The sequence below is a fragment of the Papaver somniferum genome, chromosome 11 (assembly GCF_003573695.1).
Source record: "Papaver somniferum cultivar HN1 chromosome 11, ASM357369v1, whole genome shotgun sequence".
NCBI classification, from domain to species: domain Eukaryota; kingdom Viridiplantae; phylum Streptophyta; class Magnoliopsida; order Ranunculales; family Papaveraceae; genus Papaver; species Papaver somniferum.
Window position 1 is genome coordinate 16,453,426 of NC_039368.1, and position 16,757 is coordinate 16,470,182.

Genomic DNA, 16,757 nt, shown 5'->3' on the forward strand with positions numbered 1-16,757 from the left:
AAAGTTGTTTGTTTCTAAGGTTTGTATTCTTTGTATTGAAACTCCTCTTGTTGTTCGGTTTAAAGTTATGGTTACAGTTTGAACATTCATTGACATTGATTTTTGGATGATTTTTGTCTGAAATCTTACTGTTTAGACTTTAGACAACTCCTTGTTACCCATATTAATTTTCAGACACTCGGCGCAAAATCTGGAATGTGCTCTGACGTTACTGTTTGATTGTTAGTCTAACTAGTTTGGTCGAACATAATGACTTAAGTTCCTCCTCTCAGTGAAACTGTTTATCCGTACGTTTATCTCTTTAGCTACATCAAAAAGAAAGACATGACCAATGCTTTCATTACTTTGTACGCATAAATGAAAAAAATATATTTGTATTTCCATAAAGAAGCTATCACACATACATATATATGCCCAATAATTCAAATAAAATACGCAGCAGTCTCGCATAAGTTGGACATGATGATTTGGTCATCATATAGATCAAGCAAACCAATCACCAAAGTTAGCTAGCTAGGCATCACATTCACATATGCTTAACAATTAATAAACCAAACTATGGCATGTATAACTTGTTCCCGCATTTGCACCTCCAAGCTTCCGGATAATACTCTGTTGTAACTGGTGTTCCAGGAGGAACCGGAACGTGAACCGGCTTACACGGCCTACACTTGCCACATTTCGATGCACACCGCGGAGGCGACGAGCCTGGTAAACTCATCATAAACCCCTTCTTACTTCTGACCGTACTACCACCATCTCTTAACCTTTTCCTCGCCAATGAAGTAATTAACAAACTTCTCCTGATCACAATAGATTTAGTTGCAATTATCATCTCATCATCATTTTCCTCTTCATCATCATTAATCATCAGAATCTGATCTTCATCATCAACACCATCATCACCAAGTTGTTGCTATTGAGAAAACGTACATTCTTTTGATTAGCATATATCACTATCTTTATTGCACGTGCACAAACTTATACCGATGTGATGCCAACACTAATGTACAAAACTTTTTGGATGCAATAATATAATTTTTATAAAGAATCTAAAAGTTCTAATCACAAGGGGTCATCGCCTTAAATTTAGTGGTGAAATAAACAAAATAAGAGACTAAACATGGGCCAAAAAGCATATCTTGGAAAATACGACTAGCCAGCAGCAGCTGAGACATGAACATCGCAGAAGAGTGTCACGAGATATCGCCAAAGCAGCTACAGGGGATTTGGTTTATAGAGACAATACAAGTATGGGTCCGGCTAATGTGCTGTGAAAAAACAAGAAACTATTGCTAAGCTGGCACATGTTTACTGATCCCTGACCTGAGCTTTTTCAAGGACATCAAAGAAATGAAAAACAAAGACGAGTTCCACGGGTTTCTCGTTTCTGCTTGGCTGTTCGCTTAGCTCCGGGGACCCGAGTTAGATATCTTTTTGATGTTATTTGCCGGAATGATTCAATGTTTTTGTCAATTGCAACGACATTATCTTACTGGTGCACTATGAATGTGCACTGCTTGCTGGTTTGCAGTCTCCCTATTATGGACCTGACGTTCGGTGGGATCAAACTAAAATCAGTGATATTCCTATGAATTTAATGGCTATAAACTCGTGGTACATTTTGATTTTAGTACTGAGAGTCTGCCTAAAACACAACATATGCTCTTACCAGAGGAGACACTGTCTATACTATGGTAGTACGCCTGCATTTTCTGGGTCAAACCCGTGAATGTCTTCTTCTTTCCTATTCTATGTGATTTCTTCAATGGATCAGAAGATAAGCGACAGTGGCTCATTATAGCATGGATCACTTGTTTTTACTAAGCTTTCAAAGAAATTAATGGAGGAAAAAAAAAAGAAGAAGAGAAAGACAGAGAGAGAATTAATTAATTTTGCAACTGAATGACAGAATGGTCGTTAAATTGAACTTACCTGATTAAAATGATAACAGTCTGAATTTCTTTCAGCCGAGATTGTTACACCTGCAGAAGAGAGATTAGTTGCAGAGCCATAATTGAAAATTGCTGTAAAAGATATTGGTAGTAGCAAAATTTAGATGGAATTTGATATGGGTTTGCTGGGATTAATGAGTAAATTAGACGGAAACAAGAAATGGGTATACAAGAAATATGAGATGATACTAATTATACATTTTTCTTACCAAGAGGTGCAGTTTTGGTGTTGATAGTGCTGAACAGAGCATAGAGAGAAATGACTGAGGCTGATAAGAAAAAGAAGAAGAAGAGAATTTTCCTGTGATTGCTTATCTCCCAATCCATTGATTGTATATATAAAGTACTTAAAACCTTTGAATTCAAACAAGACCCCCCAACTCTGTATTCATCTGTTTCTGTGATTGAATTTATTAGTTGAGAAGCAATAATGAAGAAGAAATATGGACCTGGGTTTCTCTCTGTTTTATACAACTCTCAAGGCTAAATAATGCAATTATCAAGCAGCAACAGAAGAAGAACAAACTGGTTGGATTTCTCTGTTGAGGGAACCTTAGATCTTATCAACTTGAAACATATAAAGCTGACAGATTCTACAGAAGAATTTAATAAGTAATCCGCTCTCTCACACTTTCAGGAGAGTTGGAACTATAAAAACCTCAGTTTGTGATGTTTTTTATTAAGCTGCAGAATTCTAGCTATGTGGATTTATGACCAATGTACCCCTTGTAATTTCTAAAAATCAAATCAACATCAAAATTGGGAAGTAAATCCTCGAATCACTTTTTACTAGTTATAGGATTTTTTTTGCTTGTGAGTAGTGACAAGTGAGAGTGAGTAGTCGGTCAGGGCAGTTATATTCAGTTGATAACTTGATATCAAGGAAAAGAACAGAGTGGGAAGAGAGTGAGACCTATCAATTGCCATTAGAGAACCCAAAATCACTTTTGATTTGAGAGTAGAGTGTCAATTATTTGGCACCATTTTTCTGTAACACGCATGGAGTCTATGTATGTGGGACGAATGTGGCTAGAATTTTCGTTCTATCTATCAATGTTCTTTGCTTCTTTCGTTCCACTTCAAAGCTAAAGTAATCCCTGCTGGATATCACTATTTTGGTGCAAATAATTTGGTTTTAGTGTTTCGTAGGAAGTATTTTGCCACACTATCAATTCTTATATATGAAAAATACCTTTTATTTAATTCATTATTTTTTATTATATTTCTTTTTTGGATATTTAATCTAAAGACTAACCTAAACCTATCAACAAGGTTATTTGGATTAAAAATTCTCGTTGAACTGTCGAAGTAGACTACAAAAAGAAATCACATACTCTCGGTTATACAATAAAATGGGACCCCTTGTTTTCGTCAAGTGGTGGGCTCATCACCTCATGTATCTATGCGGTTTTTACATAGTCTCCTTCAACGTTCTGTGTAGAACTATTGTATTTGGATAGTTCTTTTGTTTCCAGGGAGTAAAACCTAAAACTAATTCAAGATACACTGTATCTGGTTAATTACCACCATCTAGTCTTTATCCGTATATTATTGTTGTCACAAGCATCTTTGAGTTCGTGAGGATATATGGCTAATTCATTGGAGTGGGAGCCCTATTGCACCCTAAACTTTGGACCTAAAACTGGAAAACGCTAAATTTTAGGCGTAAAAGCCTGCATCCCAAATAAAGACTAAAGAGTACACATTAGTTATCACTTGCTAGTTTCCACATGTAATTTGGCATTCCATGAAAGCCTATTCTCTGTGGTGATCGCGTAACTGAATAAAATTCACTAGCCGGCAAATACAAATTAAGTTGAATTTTGATATCTTTTTTTTTCTTTTTTCTTTTGATAAGCTGGACTGGAAAACAAAGCTAAGCAACAATGCTAGTAATAAGTTTTGGTGTAGTAATACCCATTTTATCAAAATTAAACAAAATATATAAAAAATCTGGCAAAGTGCCGGTACAAATGCCTTCATGCTCCCTAGAAGCTCCACATTTAGCCAATTTTTCAGCAACATTATTGGCTTCTCTATATCTTCGACTAATCTTTACTCGGTTGAAACAACATCTGAGTTCAGAAATTTCTTTGACAAGCCCACGGTATCCCAGTGAGGTAGGACTTCTCCATTGCATAATTGAACAACATAGCTAGAATCACATTCCACTTTCAAATAATGTATGTCCAAGTTCACAACCAAACACAAACCATCTACGGTTTCCCCGACCCAGCCACATTATTGTTGTTCTTAAAAATGGGCTTCCCATAACAAGCAATAAAGACTCCAGACTCATCTCTAATGAGTTCGCCAATTCCTGCAAAACCATCACCATTAGAAGAACCATCAGTATTTAGCTTGAAATAACCACTTTTTGGGGTCTAGAAAGCAATACAGATCTGCTATTTCATTTTTCTTCCATGGTCCATAGTTTTGTTAACACGATTATACTCCTTTGTCATTCTCAAGGTCTTGGCCAACACCCATAGAGCATTGAACTTCTTGTTCTCGAAAATGAACTTATTCATGTGTATCCATATTCCCCAAAGAACAAAAGGACATAAATCCTTCCATTTTAAGCCACCAATAGACACATCATACAAACATAAGTTCTTGAGAAAATTCGAGGATAAGGAATCTAGGTTAACCTGCATACCAGTCCAATCACCTAGTTTCTTCCAAATAGTACTGGCAACAGAGCAAAAAAAAAAAAGCAAATACAAACAAGTTTCAATATCATTATTACATAGATGACAACCAAGATGATTTGTAATTCCTTTCCTATACAAAGATTCATTAACATAAAGTTTGTTATCACATAATTACGGAAGGAAAAACATATATTTAAAAGGGACAATTCAATGTCCAAAGAAATATCCAATCCTTATCATGATTTTGACTGCCATGTTTAATAATCTGCAAATATTTGTAAGCTCCACTCACAGTAACATTGCCATACTTACTTGTAGACCATATAGGTCTCTCAGTTAAGTCTGTAACACTGGAAATAGGGATAAACTTAATAGAATTAGTTATATCAAGGCTAACACAAATTCCTATCTTGTTGAAATCTCAATCTTTAGAGACATGATCAATGAAAGAACTCATTGTTTCATAAGGAAAGATGGAAGTATCAAAGTTAGATATAAAAGCGATAGAAGAGTTGCCTAACCACTTATTTCTCCAAAAATCAACCATTGTCCCATCTCGTATCCTCTATCTAAGGGTATCCTTAATTGATAGCATTTGTACCCTCAACTATGCTTCTTCAATATCTAGAAGACTTATTTTAATTTCACTTTAGCACTCCAAAAATATGATCACTATAGTACTTAGCCTTGAGCAATTTAATCACAATACTATCAGGTTCTGGAAAGATCTTCCAAGCTGTTTTTGCAAGTAAAGACATATTATTAAGTTCTAAGTCTCTAAAATTCACTCCTCCTAGGTCTTTAATTCTACGGACAATGTCTCATTTCACATTATGCATATTTTTCCAATCCTTATCACCTCCCCAAAAGAAATTTCTTATGAATTTATCCAATTTGTTCAAAATAGTTTTTAGTAGCTTGACAACAAACATGATACAAGAAGAAATATGATCAATACAAGCACTTAACAAGGTACATATACCAACTAAGTTCAGATTCTTATACTTCCATCCTTGCATTCTATTGCTCATTTTTCCAACAATGTCAACAAAAGTTTTGTCGCTAATTCTTCCGCATTGTAAATGGATACCTAAGTACTTACGAGGTGTAGTGGCAACTTGAACCTGGAGGGAATTGGACAATACCTCTAGTAAAACTCCTTCCAAGATTGTCAGAAGCAAGGAGAGTGGACTTGTTTACATTGATTCTTTGGACTATCCAAGAGAAAAACTTGTCCAACAAAGATTTGAGATTAAGAGAATTTCTGTAGTTGTCCTTCAAGAAAATGATGTTGTCACCAGCAAACAAAGAGTGAGTAATCATTGAAGATCCTCTAGCTATAATAAATCCAGACGGGGATTTATCTTTAATGCCAACATTGATTAGTCTGGTTAAAGTCTCAAGACAAAGGATAAATAAGAAAGGGGATAAATGATCCCCTTGTCTAATACCATTAGAAGGTCTGAAACTAACACTAGGAGACCCATTAATTAATAAGCACTTGAAAAGAAACAGTAGAAATATACTTGATAATCCATCCAACAAAATTATGATCAAACTCATTGCAGGTTAAAATCTTTTCAATGAAATCCCATGTAATCCTATCATAGGCTTTATCAAATTCCAGTTTTAAGGTCATCTAACCTTTCTCACCTTTCTTAACCTTAAAAGAAAGGATAATCTCCTTGCAAATGATAGCAGAATAAAAAAAAGACATACCAGGAATGAAAGCATGTTGATTTTGAGATAGAATCTTACAAATCAAAGGCCTAATTCTATTAGTGATAATACTAGTAATAGTCTTCATACTAAAATTACACAAACTAATAGGTTTGTACTCTTTAATACAGTTATGATTACTCACCTTAGGTATAAGAGCAATGAAGGTCATATTAAGTCTAACATCAAGATTACCGTAGGCAAAAAAATTCTTAACCATAGCAATGACTCTAGACCCAACATATCTATTTGTAGATTCTGTCCAAAAAAAGGGGGGAATGGATATTTGTTTGAAACGGTTCCCAAATACCTGTTTTACGTCTTTGAGTACCTTGTATAAAAAATACCTTGTAATCCATCTGGGCCCGTGGCTTTAAGGGATCCCATTTGGCGAATAGCCAGCTGAATCTCATCAACACCAACATCTCTACTAAGCTGAGCATTATTATCAGAAGTGATACATGGAGTAAACAGAGAGCTAATTTCACTATCAAGAGCATCAGAATGAAAAGAATTAAAAAGATCAGAAAAATTATTCACAATACGAGATTCGATATGTTAAGCAGAATTAATCCATTCACCTCTCACATCTTTTAATATAACAATAGAGTTTCTTTTCCTTCTGACCATTGTTGAAGTGTGTAAAAACCTATAAGTCACCTTCTTTAAGACAAAAGATCCTAGATTTCTGTTTCCAATAAGTCTCTTCAAGTTTCAGAAGTCTAAGATACTCAATCAGACAGTTTGCCATAATATTCCAAGCATCATCTGAAGGCCAATTATCAAACTCATTTTGAGCAATCCTAAGATTCTCACGAGCATCATCAATCTGCCTAAAAAGCTTACCAAAAACATGTGTATTACACTTCTTAGATTCGACCCGAACTCTAGAAACATTGTCTAAAAAATGATTACTAACAGAGCTAGTAATGTTTTGATACCATGTTTTTTCAATGATAGTCTCATATCTAGAATCTTCTGCCCAAATGGCTTCAAATCTAAAAGGTCTAGGATTATATCTACTCTTAGGTTCAAGATCAACAATCCTATGATCCGAGTTATTGTATGGGTGATGATATACTCGAGCTTTGTGAACAGGGACGGAGCTAAGTGCAGCTTAAGGGTGGCGACATCGCCCCCTATTTTTTTGTTAATTCATTAAAGACTATTTCTAATATTATCATAGGCTTTATCAAATTCCAGTTTTAAGGTCATCCAACCTTTCTCACCTTTCTTAACCTTAAAAGAATGGATAATCTCCTTGCAAATGATAGCAGAATAAAAAAAAGACATACCAGGAATGAAAGCATGTTGATTTTGAGATAGAATCTTACAAATCAAAGGCCTAATTCTATTAGTGATAATACTAGTAATAGTATTCATACTAAAATTACACAAACTAATAGGTTTGCACTCTTTAATACAGTTAGGATTACTCACCTTAGGTATAAGAGCAATGAAGGTCATATTAAGTCTAGCATCAAGATTACCGTAGGCAAAAAAATTCTTAACCATAGCAATGACTCTAGATCCAACATATTTTTAATACCTTGTATAAAAAATACCTTGTAATCCATCTGGGCCCGTGGCTTTAAGGGATCCCATTTGGCGAATAGCCAGCTGAATCTCATCAACACCAACATCTCTACTAAGCTGAGCATTATTATCAGAAGTGATACATGGAGTAAACAGAGAGCTAATTTCACTATCAAGAGCATCAGAATGAGAAGAATTAAAAAGATCATAAAAATTATTCACAATACGAGATTCGATATGTTAAGCAGAATTAATCCATTCACCTCTCACATCTTTTAATATAACAATAGAGTTTCTTTTCCTTCTGACCATTGTTGAAGTGTGTAAAAACCTATAAGTCACCTTCTTTAAGATAAAAGATCCTAGATTTCTGTTTCCAATAAGTCTCTTGAAGTTTCAGAAGTCTAAGATACTCAATCAGACAGTTTTCCATAATATTCCAAGCATCATCCGAAGGCCAATTATCAAACTCATTTTGAGCAATCCTAAGATTCTCACGAGCATCATCAATCTGCTTAAAAAGGTTACCAAAAACATGTGTATTATACTTCTTAGATTCGACCCGAACTCTAGAGTCATTGTCTAAAAAATGATTACTAACAGAGCTAGTAATGTTTTGATACCATGTTTTTTCAATGATAGTCTCATATCTAGAATCTTCTCCCAAATGGCTTCAAATCTAAAAGGTCTAGGATTATATCTACTCTTAGGTTCAAGATCAACAATCCTATGATCCGAGTTATTGTATGGGTGATGATATACTCGAGCTTTGTGAACAGGGACGGAGCTAAGTGCAGCTTAAGGGCGGCGCCCGTGCCCCCTATTTTTTTGTTAATTCATTAAAGATCCCTTGATATTTTTATTATTTGCAAGAAGAATCCCTTAACAATCCCCCTCCCCCCTAAAATATATGTTTTGTAAACTAGCCCCTTGTAAAAAAATTCTAGCTCCGTCCCTGTTTGTGAAACCTGTATTCCCAGCTAGAATTTGCCACAACTCTGTTCATTTTCTCCTTGATGTTAGCAACACCAACTCTCCTGTTATTCCATGTGAATCTAGAACCATTGCCTCCAAGATCTATAACACCACACTTATTCAAAACCTCCTTGGGCTCAGAAACTTGACTATTCGTCTGGTTTTTACCCCACATCTTCTCATGGCCACCACAGATGGCATTTAAGTAACCAATGGCCATCCAACGAGCACCAGAGATATCAGAAATAACATTCAATTCATCCCACATTCTCTTCCAATTAACCTTATTGGTACTACCATAAACATATGACAAAATTCAAGGTTGCTAGAACTTTGCAATTACAACAGGATGGATTTCCCATCTAGACTTCTTAGTAGCCTGAATATCAAACTCATTGTCGTTCCATATGAGACAAAGGCCACTGGAATAACCCCAAGGATCAACAATGATGGAATGAGATAATCCAACCTTACTAACACTCTCAGCAACAATATCTTCTAACACTCTGGTCTCAAGTAAGACAACAATTGAAGGCTTGTGCCTCTTAATTAGTTTCTTCGTTACTCTCACAAAAGAAGGCCTAGCAAGACCCCTACAATTCCACGACATAATCTTCATGTTAAAATTAGAAGAAGGGCATAAACATGTGAGGGATTAAACATGTGAGGCTTCATGGGATCCTGAAAATCCCCCCAACTCTCGGCAGCTTGTTAATCCATCTTCATCAATGAGCTGAGCCTTGTCTTGAACATCCTTTGGTAGTTCACATCCAAATCCAGTCGGGTAGTGATTAACATCTCGAACTGCCAAAGACCTTTTACTAGGATCAGGGTCTTCACTAACAGTGCCATCACTACTTCCAGAAGTGTTACATCTAACCAACTCCTTAGGTCGCATTCCGCCTCCTCCCTCCCTCCCTTCTCTTAGGAATGTTACTAGGTCTTAATGCTCCCTGTTGTACCTTGAAAGCCTGATTGGCCTCAATATTCTGTTGGTTTGCTCCAAAAATCCACCAAAATTTACTTGAGCTGCATTGTGTACTAACTCCGGCATTGTAGCTCTGAATTGGTTGCGCAAATCCTCCGCTTCCTCTCTCAGCTGAATTATTTGGTCCTCTCCCGAAATTTGCTCCATTATCAGTTCCATCAGATCCTCCACCATTGCACTTAACCGGCAAGTAGTATCGTCGTTTTGGGCCTTGCTTATGCAAAAGTAATAAACACATGGGATGCACGTGTGTGTAAGAAAATACACCATTACGGTTGGGTTTGAGTAACTGTGGCCTGAGGGGTACGTCATGGGTTTCAGCTCCCTATTCCCTTCACATATATAATAACAGCAATCATAGTGCAGAACAAAATGAATATATATATATTTTCTTTTAGTAAGTAACAAACCTGCAGGTAAGACATGAAAGGTGTAGTGGAAAAGAATGACACAACCCAACTGCGATATTCCCAAGTGCTCATAGTACCGACATTTGCTTATCTCGTTCAAATAACTTAATTGCCACCAAACCTTAATAAATGGTGGCAATAATGTGGTTCTCAGAGAGAATATGCATGTACGGTGTACCAAACACTGTTTATGTTGTACTAGGTAATTAAAATCCAATAACTCTGTTCAGCCCACCGTTCCATCGTCAATCCCACTGCTGAGGTGGCCATAACTTTTTTGTTTTTGTGGTTTTCTTCTCTCAGGTGACGTGGGTTTTTAATCCTCTTTTTATTCTTCTCCGAACGAAAGAAAATCCTTTTTTTCTCTTCTTTTATTTCTTCGTTTCGGCTCAGGGAAAGAGATCTTCAATATATCATCCCAAAAAATATATCGGATCCAGGGAACAAAGGTGTTTAATTCTTTAGAAAGCTCGATGCTGCAGCATATTAAGTTCAAGATTTTAGCTAAGATAGGACGGCTTCTCCTCAATTCGGGTAATTATGTCTTTGTTGATTTCGATTTACTAGTTTATAATAGAAGATTATATTCAGATGTGCACTGAATGAGATGGAGGAATTGGAAAGATACTCTCGATAATCGTTTAGGCCAAGGATAAAGATTCCCGTTGATGTTGCTGGGGATTGTGTTATGTCCATGATGAAAGCCGTCCTCCTGATAACTTAAAAGACAACGAACAAATATACTTCTGAGTGAATAAATCTCAATGCCATGATGGTTGATTACAGTCCACGGTGATTGTGAGAGATACATGAACTACAGAATCACTATTAAATTTTGGAGACTAGGATATATATGTTGCCCGAGAGTAATGCAGTGCTTCAGAACACCTGCCATCATACAAATGCACATGTTTAATTACACATTTGGTGTAATACTCATGGAATTGTTAACTAGTGGATCGTCAAGGAATTTTGATTGTCAAGGTTCATGTAACTTTGTTTCGTTTTACTTGTATAGCATTGTTTATAGAAATTTTAGAATGTTTTCTTGTGTGAAAATTTTGAACTTTATCAGATTTTTGGTATAACAACCATAAAACAGGATCAACAGTAAGTTAAGGTTCAATCTATTGTACGTACAACAATTCAAAAACTTGTGAATTATTGCATTTACTGTAATGTAAACATTTTTAATTATTGTTATCGACTACTTTCGGAAAATATATTGCATATCTAGAAAAAAAAACTACACCAAGAACCGTGACCATTATTAGTACACTTCTGACATGATGGAGTGTTTTTTCCCTTCATCAGACAATATTTCTGTTTTGAAGACTCGGAATTAACATGATAATTGATATAGCGGTACAAGTGACTATTGTCGCTTATCTTTTATATACTCTAGACATCCCAACCATCTTTGCGACTATCGAAATCATATTTCGAATTAGTGATGCTCCCATGTATCCCAGCGTAGTCACTTCGTACATGCGGCTTCCAACAACTCATCCCCTTGTATAGCAGACTATCAGGTCTACCTTAGTTCTGCCTCCTTGTTTACCAGAGTTATGGACTTCCTAAAAATCAAATCAGCCTAGTTATGAAGTGCGTAAGTATTCATTACTCATTAGATAAATAAAGTATGTGTTTCTTACGGTTAATTGCATATATCATAAAGCAAAATTAACTGTTCAAGAGTTCTTCGCTTATTTTTGGCAATGATATATCACTCCAAAACCTCGAAGAGAATAATTGGCCTGTAATAGATAATAAATAACATTAGTTAAATCATGCAATAGCAGTGTTACAGATTGAACCTAGTATTTCACTACTTTATGATATAGTATTTCCTATCTAAAATTCCAATCTGTAAGAAAATGGTAAGGAGAAGGCTTGGCTTTGTGCTTAGAGTAGTTTCTTTGTATTCTTTCAGAAGGGTTATTAGCAAAATGCTGATGCTATCGCAGTGGTTATAGATGGAATCATCACTGATTTAGGCAAACACGAAAAGTAAATGGGCATCAACAATGGATTATGTGGATCTCTAGTTGCACCTAATATGAGTGTTTCGTCATAAATTTACGTTTGTGTTGCTTAAGTACTCTAAGCAGTTCCTTTTGCTGTAATGTTAATTATGACCCACCACTTTAAGCATTCTACTTGTGCTTCGTCAAAACAAGTAGAATATTTTCACTGCCACCAAAATGAGATTAAAAAAAAAAAGAGTGAAATACCTAGCACAGACCTTGTGAGTCTTAGCTTGCCTCATAAGCTTCTGTAACTCATCTAAACTTCAGACCTTAATTTAATGTTCTTAATCTGATTTGAAAATCAATGATGCGGATCTTATCAATCGAGGGAAAAAAATGACATATCTAAGTTTTGAAATTTTATGAGTCAATGAAACCCTAACTTGAAACTCCAAAAAAAAAAAAAGAAAAAAAAAATCAAGAGAAAGAGTGCAATGAAAACAAGGGACAACTTACTTAGCAGTAGATCTTCTTGACGTTTGTTTCCTCTATTGATTCCTGTTCTTTGATGATAGGAAGATACTACCGGAGAATAAACGAGAACAAATATGGAAAAAGAAAAAGAGGACGATCATCAGCGGAAAGAAGGAAACCCACGTAGAAAATGAAGTCAAGCCAAGTCATTGCCACCTGGGATTGACTGTGGGATGGAACCGTGGGCTGAATAGAATTATACATTAAAATCATGGTCAAATGAACTTATGGTCGAGGATGAAATGACGACAATTATATCAGCTCAGGGAAAGTGAAACAACAAAAATGCCATTTGATTAGGTAACGTATGGTCGGTTATTATGCCCATTTTTAGCATCCGTGGCTGTTGGTATTGAGTGATCTTGTACATATGTAAACTGTTCTCAAGCAGCAGTCCCATCAATTGAGTAGTCAGATCAGAATATAAAGCTTCCTCCAGTGATCCACATCCACATGAATCGTCTTGTATAATTTGCTCTCTGAGTTGTTTCTAGTTTGCTTGCCTTTGTGGTAGGCCTCTTTAATTCACCTCTGTTGATCAAAAACAAATTGATAACAAATTTCTTGGTATCAAGGGTGTGCACTGTTGAGAGACCCTCAGGATTGGAACCAAAACACTCGGAATGTAGAAATTTGTCGGTCATTGGCAGGTGCATCTCTAGTAAAGTGTGGTAAAATGGTTGCAACAATCCAAGCGCGGCCGTTGCATATCTTTGGTTTTTTGGTTGTTGACATTTATGACTGTGGATGCAGTTTGAGACGGTTTTAGAAGCGAAAACACAACTTACCTCTTACCTCATTGAGTAAATTATTACCCAATCATTCGACTCTGCACAACAGGTAGAGAGGGTTAAAATGGATATTAGTAGATAGATGACACGATCATCAGCTTGTGAAGATGTATTTGAGCAGTATGCTTCCTTTTTTTTTCATTTTTTTGAAGCATATTGAGTAGCATGCTATGCTCTCCAATCTCCATATAAATTTCTTTAGCTTTCTCGACAAATTATTTGGGACGAAAAAGTCTCCCCACCACACCGTCGCAGGAGACAATCTTTCAGATCTTGACGTATCCTAAATTTTCTGGTTTCATCTCGTGGCTTTCCTCTCTTTTGCCACTTAACTTGGACTCGGGTATGGTGTAGCACGATGTTGTTGTTTTTCTTGACTGAAAATCAAAGATACAAGTCATCAAGACATAATCGCAACTACTATGATCCTTGGCTAACCGGAGGCGGAAATTAAATCTCGGAATAAATTTGTTCAGTGGAAACTGAGTATCCATAAAACGGAATTGTGTGTTGGGAATTTGTGGCTTAAGATATAAAAGGTCAATAATAAAATAAAACAATACAATTGTGTAGTTCTGATAAGCCATAACTTTGCTAATTACCATAGTCTAACCAATTTAGTTACCGTAGTGGTTATTCATTACCAAATTGTACCCAAAAATTGCTAAGCAAACTATAGTGCCTGCTTGGTTGAATTTAGGGTGGAAACACAAAACAAAACAATCAAGATTATTAATCATAGAACGGTTTGGCCTTTTGACTTTTATTTATTTGGAACGAGAATAAAGGCCGTGGAGAATCGAGGGGTTTTAGGAAAAATATACTACTATCAAAGTAGTCGAACTCGCTCCTGGATTAGGAGGTTTAGAGCGAGCAGCAATGAGTTCGGATGTGAAAATTGTCAAAACTCGGAACTTATTTATTAAAGATTTATATATTCCTACTCATCAGTCATGTTTTTACCTAATTAAAGTTAAAATTTTAACACTACAATATAAGTAAGTGTATAACATTGTTATAGTAAACCTATTAATCATGCTTTTAGAGGTTTTTACATTTGATAACTCTCATTTGTAGGGTCACGAATTTTTTATTTTCTGATTTTGGTGCATCCAGTGCCAACTCGTTTTGCTCAAAAATCAGTTGAAATTGACAAAATCGGCCGCCTTAATCGCCAAAATCGAAATGGCTTGGAATTAGGAATCACATCGGTCATATAGCGAGTAGTGATTACTCGGCAAGTAATCGCCCTTGGAGAACGATTTTCACTACACTGACTACTATGTAATTAAAGCAACCTCTGACATTTAACTTTTTAGCTAGGTCCCATGATATTTAGTTTTGGGCCCACTAAACCTCAGAAAAGGTTTGCATTCTCTCTTTGGGAATAATTTAGGGTTTAGCAGTTTTAGAGTGGTTTTCTTGACAGTTATCCAGAACCGTTGCTATTTAATAAATTTTAAATTTCATGTTTCTTGCATTTAAAATTCTAGGTAAACTTGGAATAATATTCATCATTTCCTGGTGGTATAACATGGTCTCAAGAAATATGATGTGTAAGACATCACTAGTATTCACATTTCATATATTAGGTAAATTAAACGAAGAAATTTTCGAGACTTTAACCCTGTTAAACATGTGGTATTTTCTGGGTGTGTTAGTTAATCTGTTTGCTCGTAGAAACATTTGGTTTATTATTGTAACTGAATGAAGCTTCTGCAAGTTTTAGGCGTTTCAACATTGTAATTGGTATCGAAGCTTAAGATACACCTTTTTTGAACTTGAGTATTCTTAATATTGCAGTTAAGATTTTCTTTAACTTGATCGAGTCAATTATGATCTCAATAAAGGTTTGTTTGTTATCTTTACTCGAGTCTTTTATGAACAATGGTTGGAACAGAGCAGCCAAATGATACATCGGGAGAAATTTGTTATCAATATCTAAGGGTTAGGAAATGAAAGAAAAAATTACCCACAAGGAGCTTAACTCAAGGCAGAAAACTTAACATAATCAATAATTTTGTTCTATGAAAGACGAATGTAATGGATACGCTTTTTCGTCTTGACCTAATCGAAGCTCAAGAAGGTCAACCATGTGAGAATAATAATAAGCAATGACACTCATTAAGTTAACTTTAGGGCGCATTAAGGTGTGTTATCAACATAAAACTTTGGCTATGAAACTTTGGCAAAGTTGGATAAAGAATACTTAGTGAAGAACGTGGATAATATGATATGTCTTAAGTAAATTTTGTATCGTCGATACAACATGAAAAACAAAAAAAATTGGAAGAACACCTAGACTATTTTAACAAACTTTTATTTAGTTGATTAACTACAACGATATCACCGAAAGGCACCGAACAAGATCTATGTCATGGGAAACCTCTCCTTAGTGGTATGAATGAGCCCATGATTATATTATTACAAGGTAACACAACACTGAAGTATGAATAGTCATTGCTGCATTATGAAGTGAGGAATTCAGGAAAATGTGTATGTAAGACATTGAAAACTAAACTTAAATAGCGCAACAAAAAATTTCAATCCAATAAGATAACTATACATCTTCCTGATTTATTCACTGCACAATGATATAACCACTGTTAGAGAAGTGCTCGGTTGGACCCACAAGTTCTGTTATCTCAAGTTTGTTTTCAATGCTAGATGATCTAAACTATATCTTGATTTCTAGTCTACTAATTCAAGTCTCGGACTAGATTAGAATTTGGTAGTTGAGTATCATACATCACCTTTGAAGATTGAAAATCTACGAAGACATTTGGAGAAAATCTGTATCAGGTACATGAAGACTAAACCATTCTATTTTACTCAATATGTTACCATTCTATATATTGAGACGATGTCGTATAACGTTTAGTAGATTTACAAAGAAGAAGTTTCGAGTCAAGCTTTTCTTGTTAAAAATATCGAAATATGATTTTAGCAAAGATGTTCAACGGTCCTTAACGATATTAGTTCTAAGAAATTTATGATTTGAATTAATTTGTGGATCAATTGAAAATTGCCCATGCAAATGATTTTATCACGTGAGCATGTTTCAAACATCACAAGAGAGATTTCGGAACCGCTGATATTTTTGTTCACGGTAGGTTGGCGAACCAGTTTGCAAACCATAGATATCTGAGTTTCAGAAATACAGAAAGGTTGGCGAACCAATTCGAAAACCGTAAGTTCAATTGGAATAGTTCACGAACCGTTGTG

General features: G+C 35.5%; 1 protein-coding gene across 1 annotated transcript; it reads right to left on the minus strand.

The window, feature by feature from the left end:
• Positions 1 to 386: 386 nt before the first annotated feature.
• On the minus strand, positions 387 to 2,596 carry LOC113320343. Its single transcript, XM_026568255.1, has 3 exons — positions 2,165 to 2,596; positions 1,936 to 1,985; positions 387 to 916 (listed from the first exon to the last, which is right to left on the minus strand). The coding sequence occupies exons 1-3, from the start codon at positions 2,280 to 2,282 to the stop codon at positions 557 to 559; spliced, it is 528 nt and encodes a 175-aa protein (XP_026424040.1). The 5' UTR covers positions 2,283 to 2,596; the 3' UTR covers positions 387 to 556.
• Between the last annotated feature and the right edge of the window lie 14,161 nt (positions 2,597 to 16,757).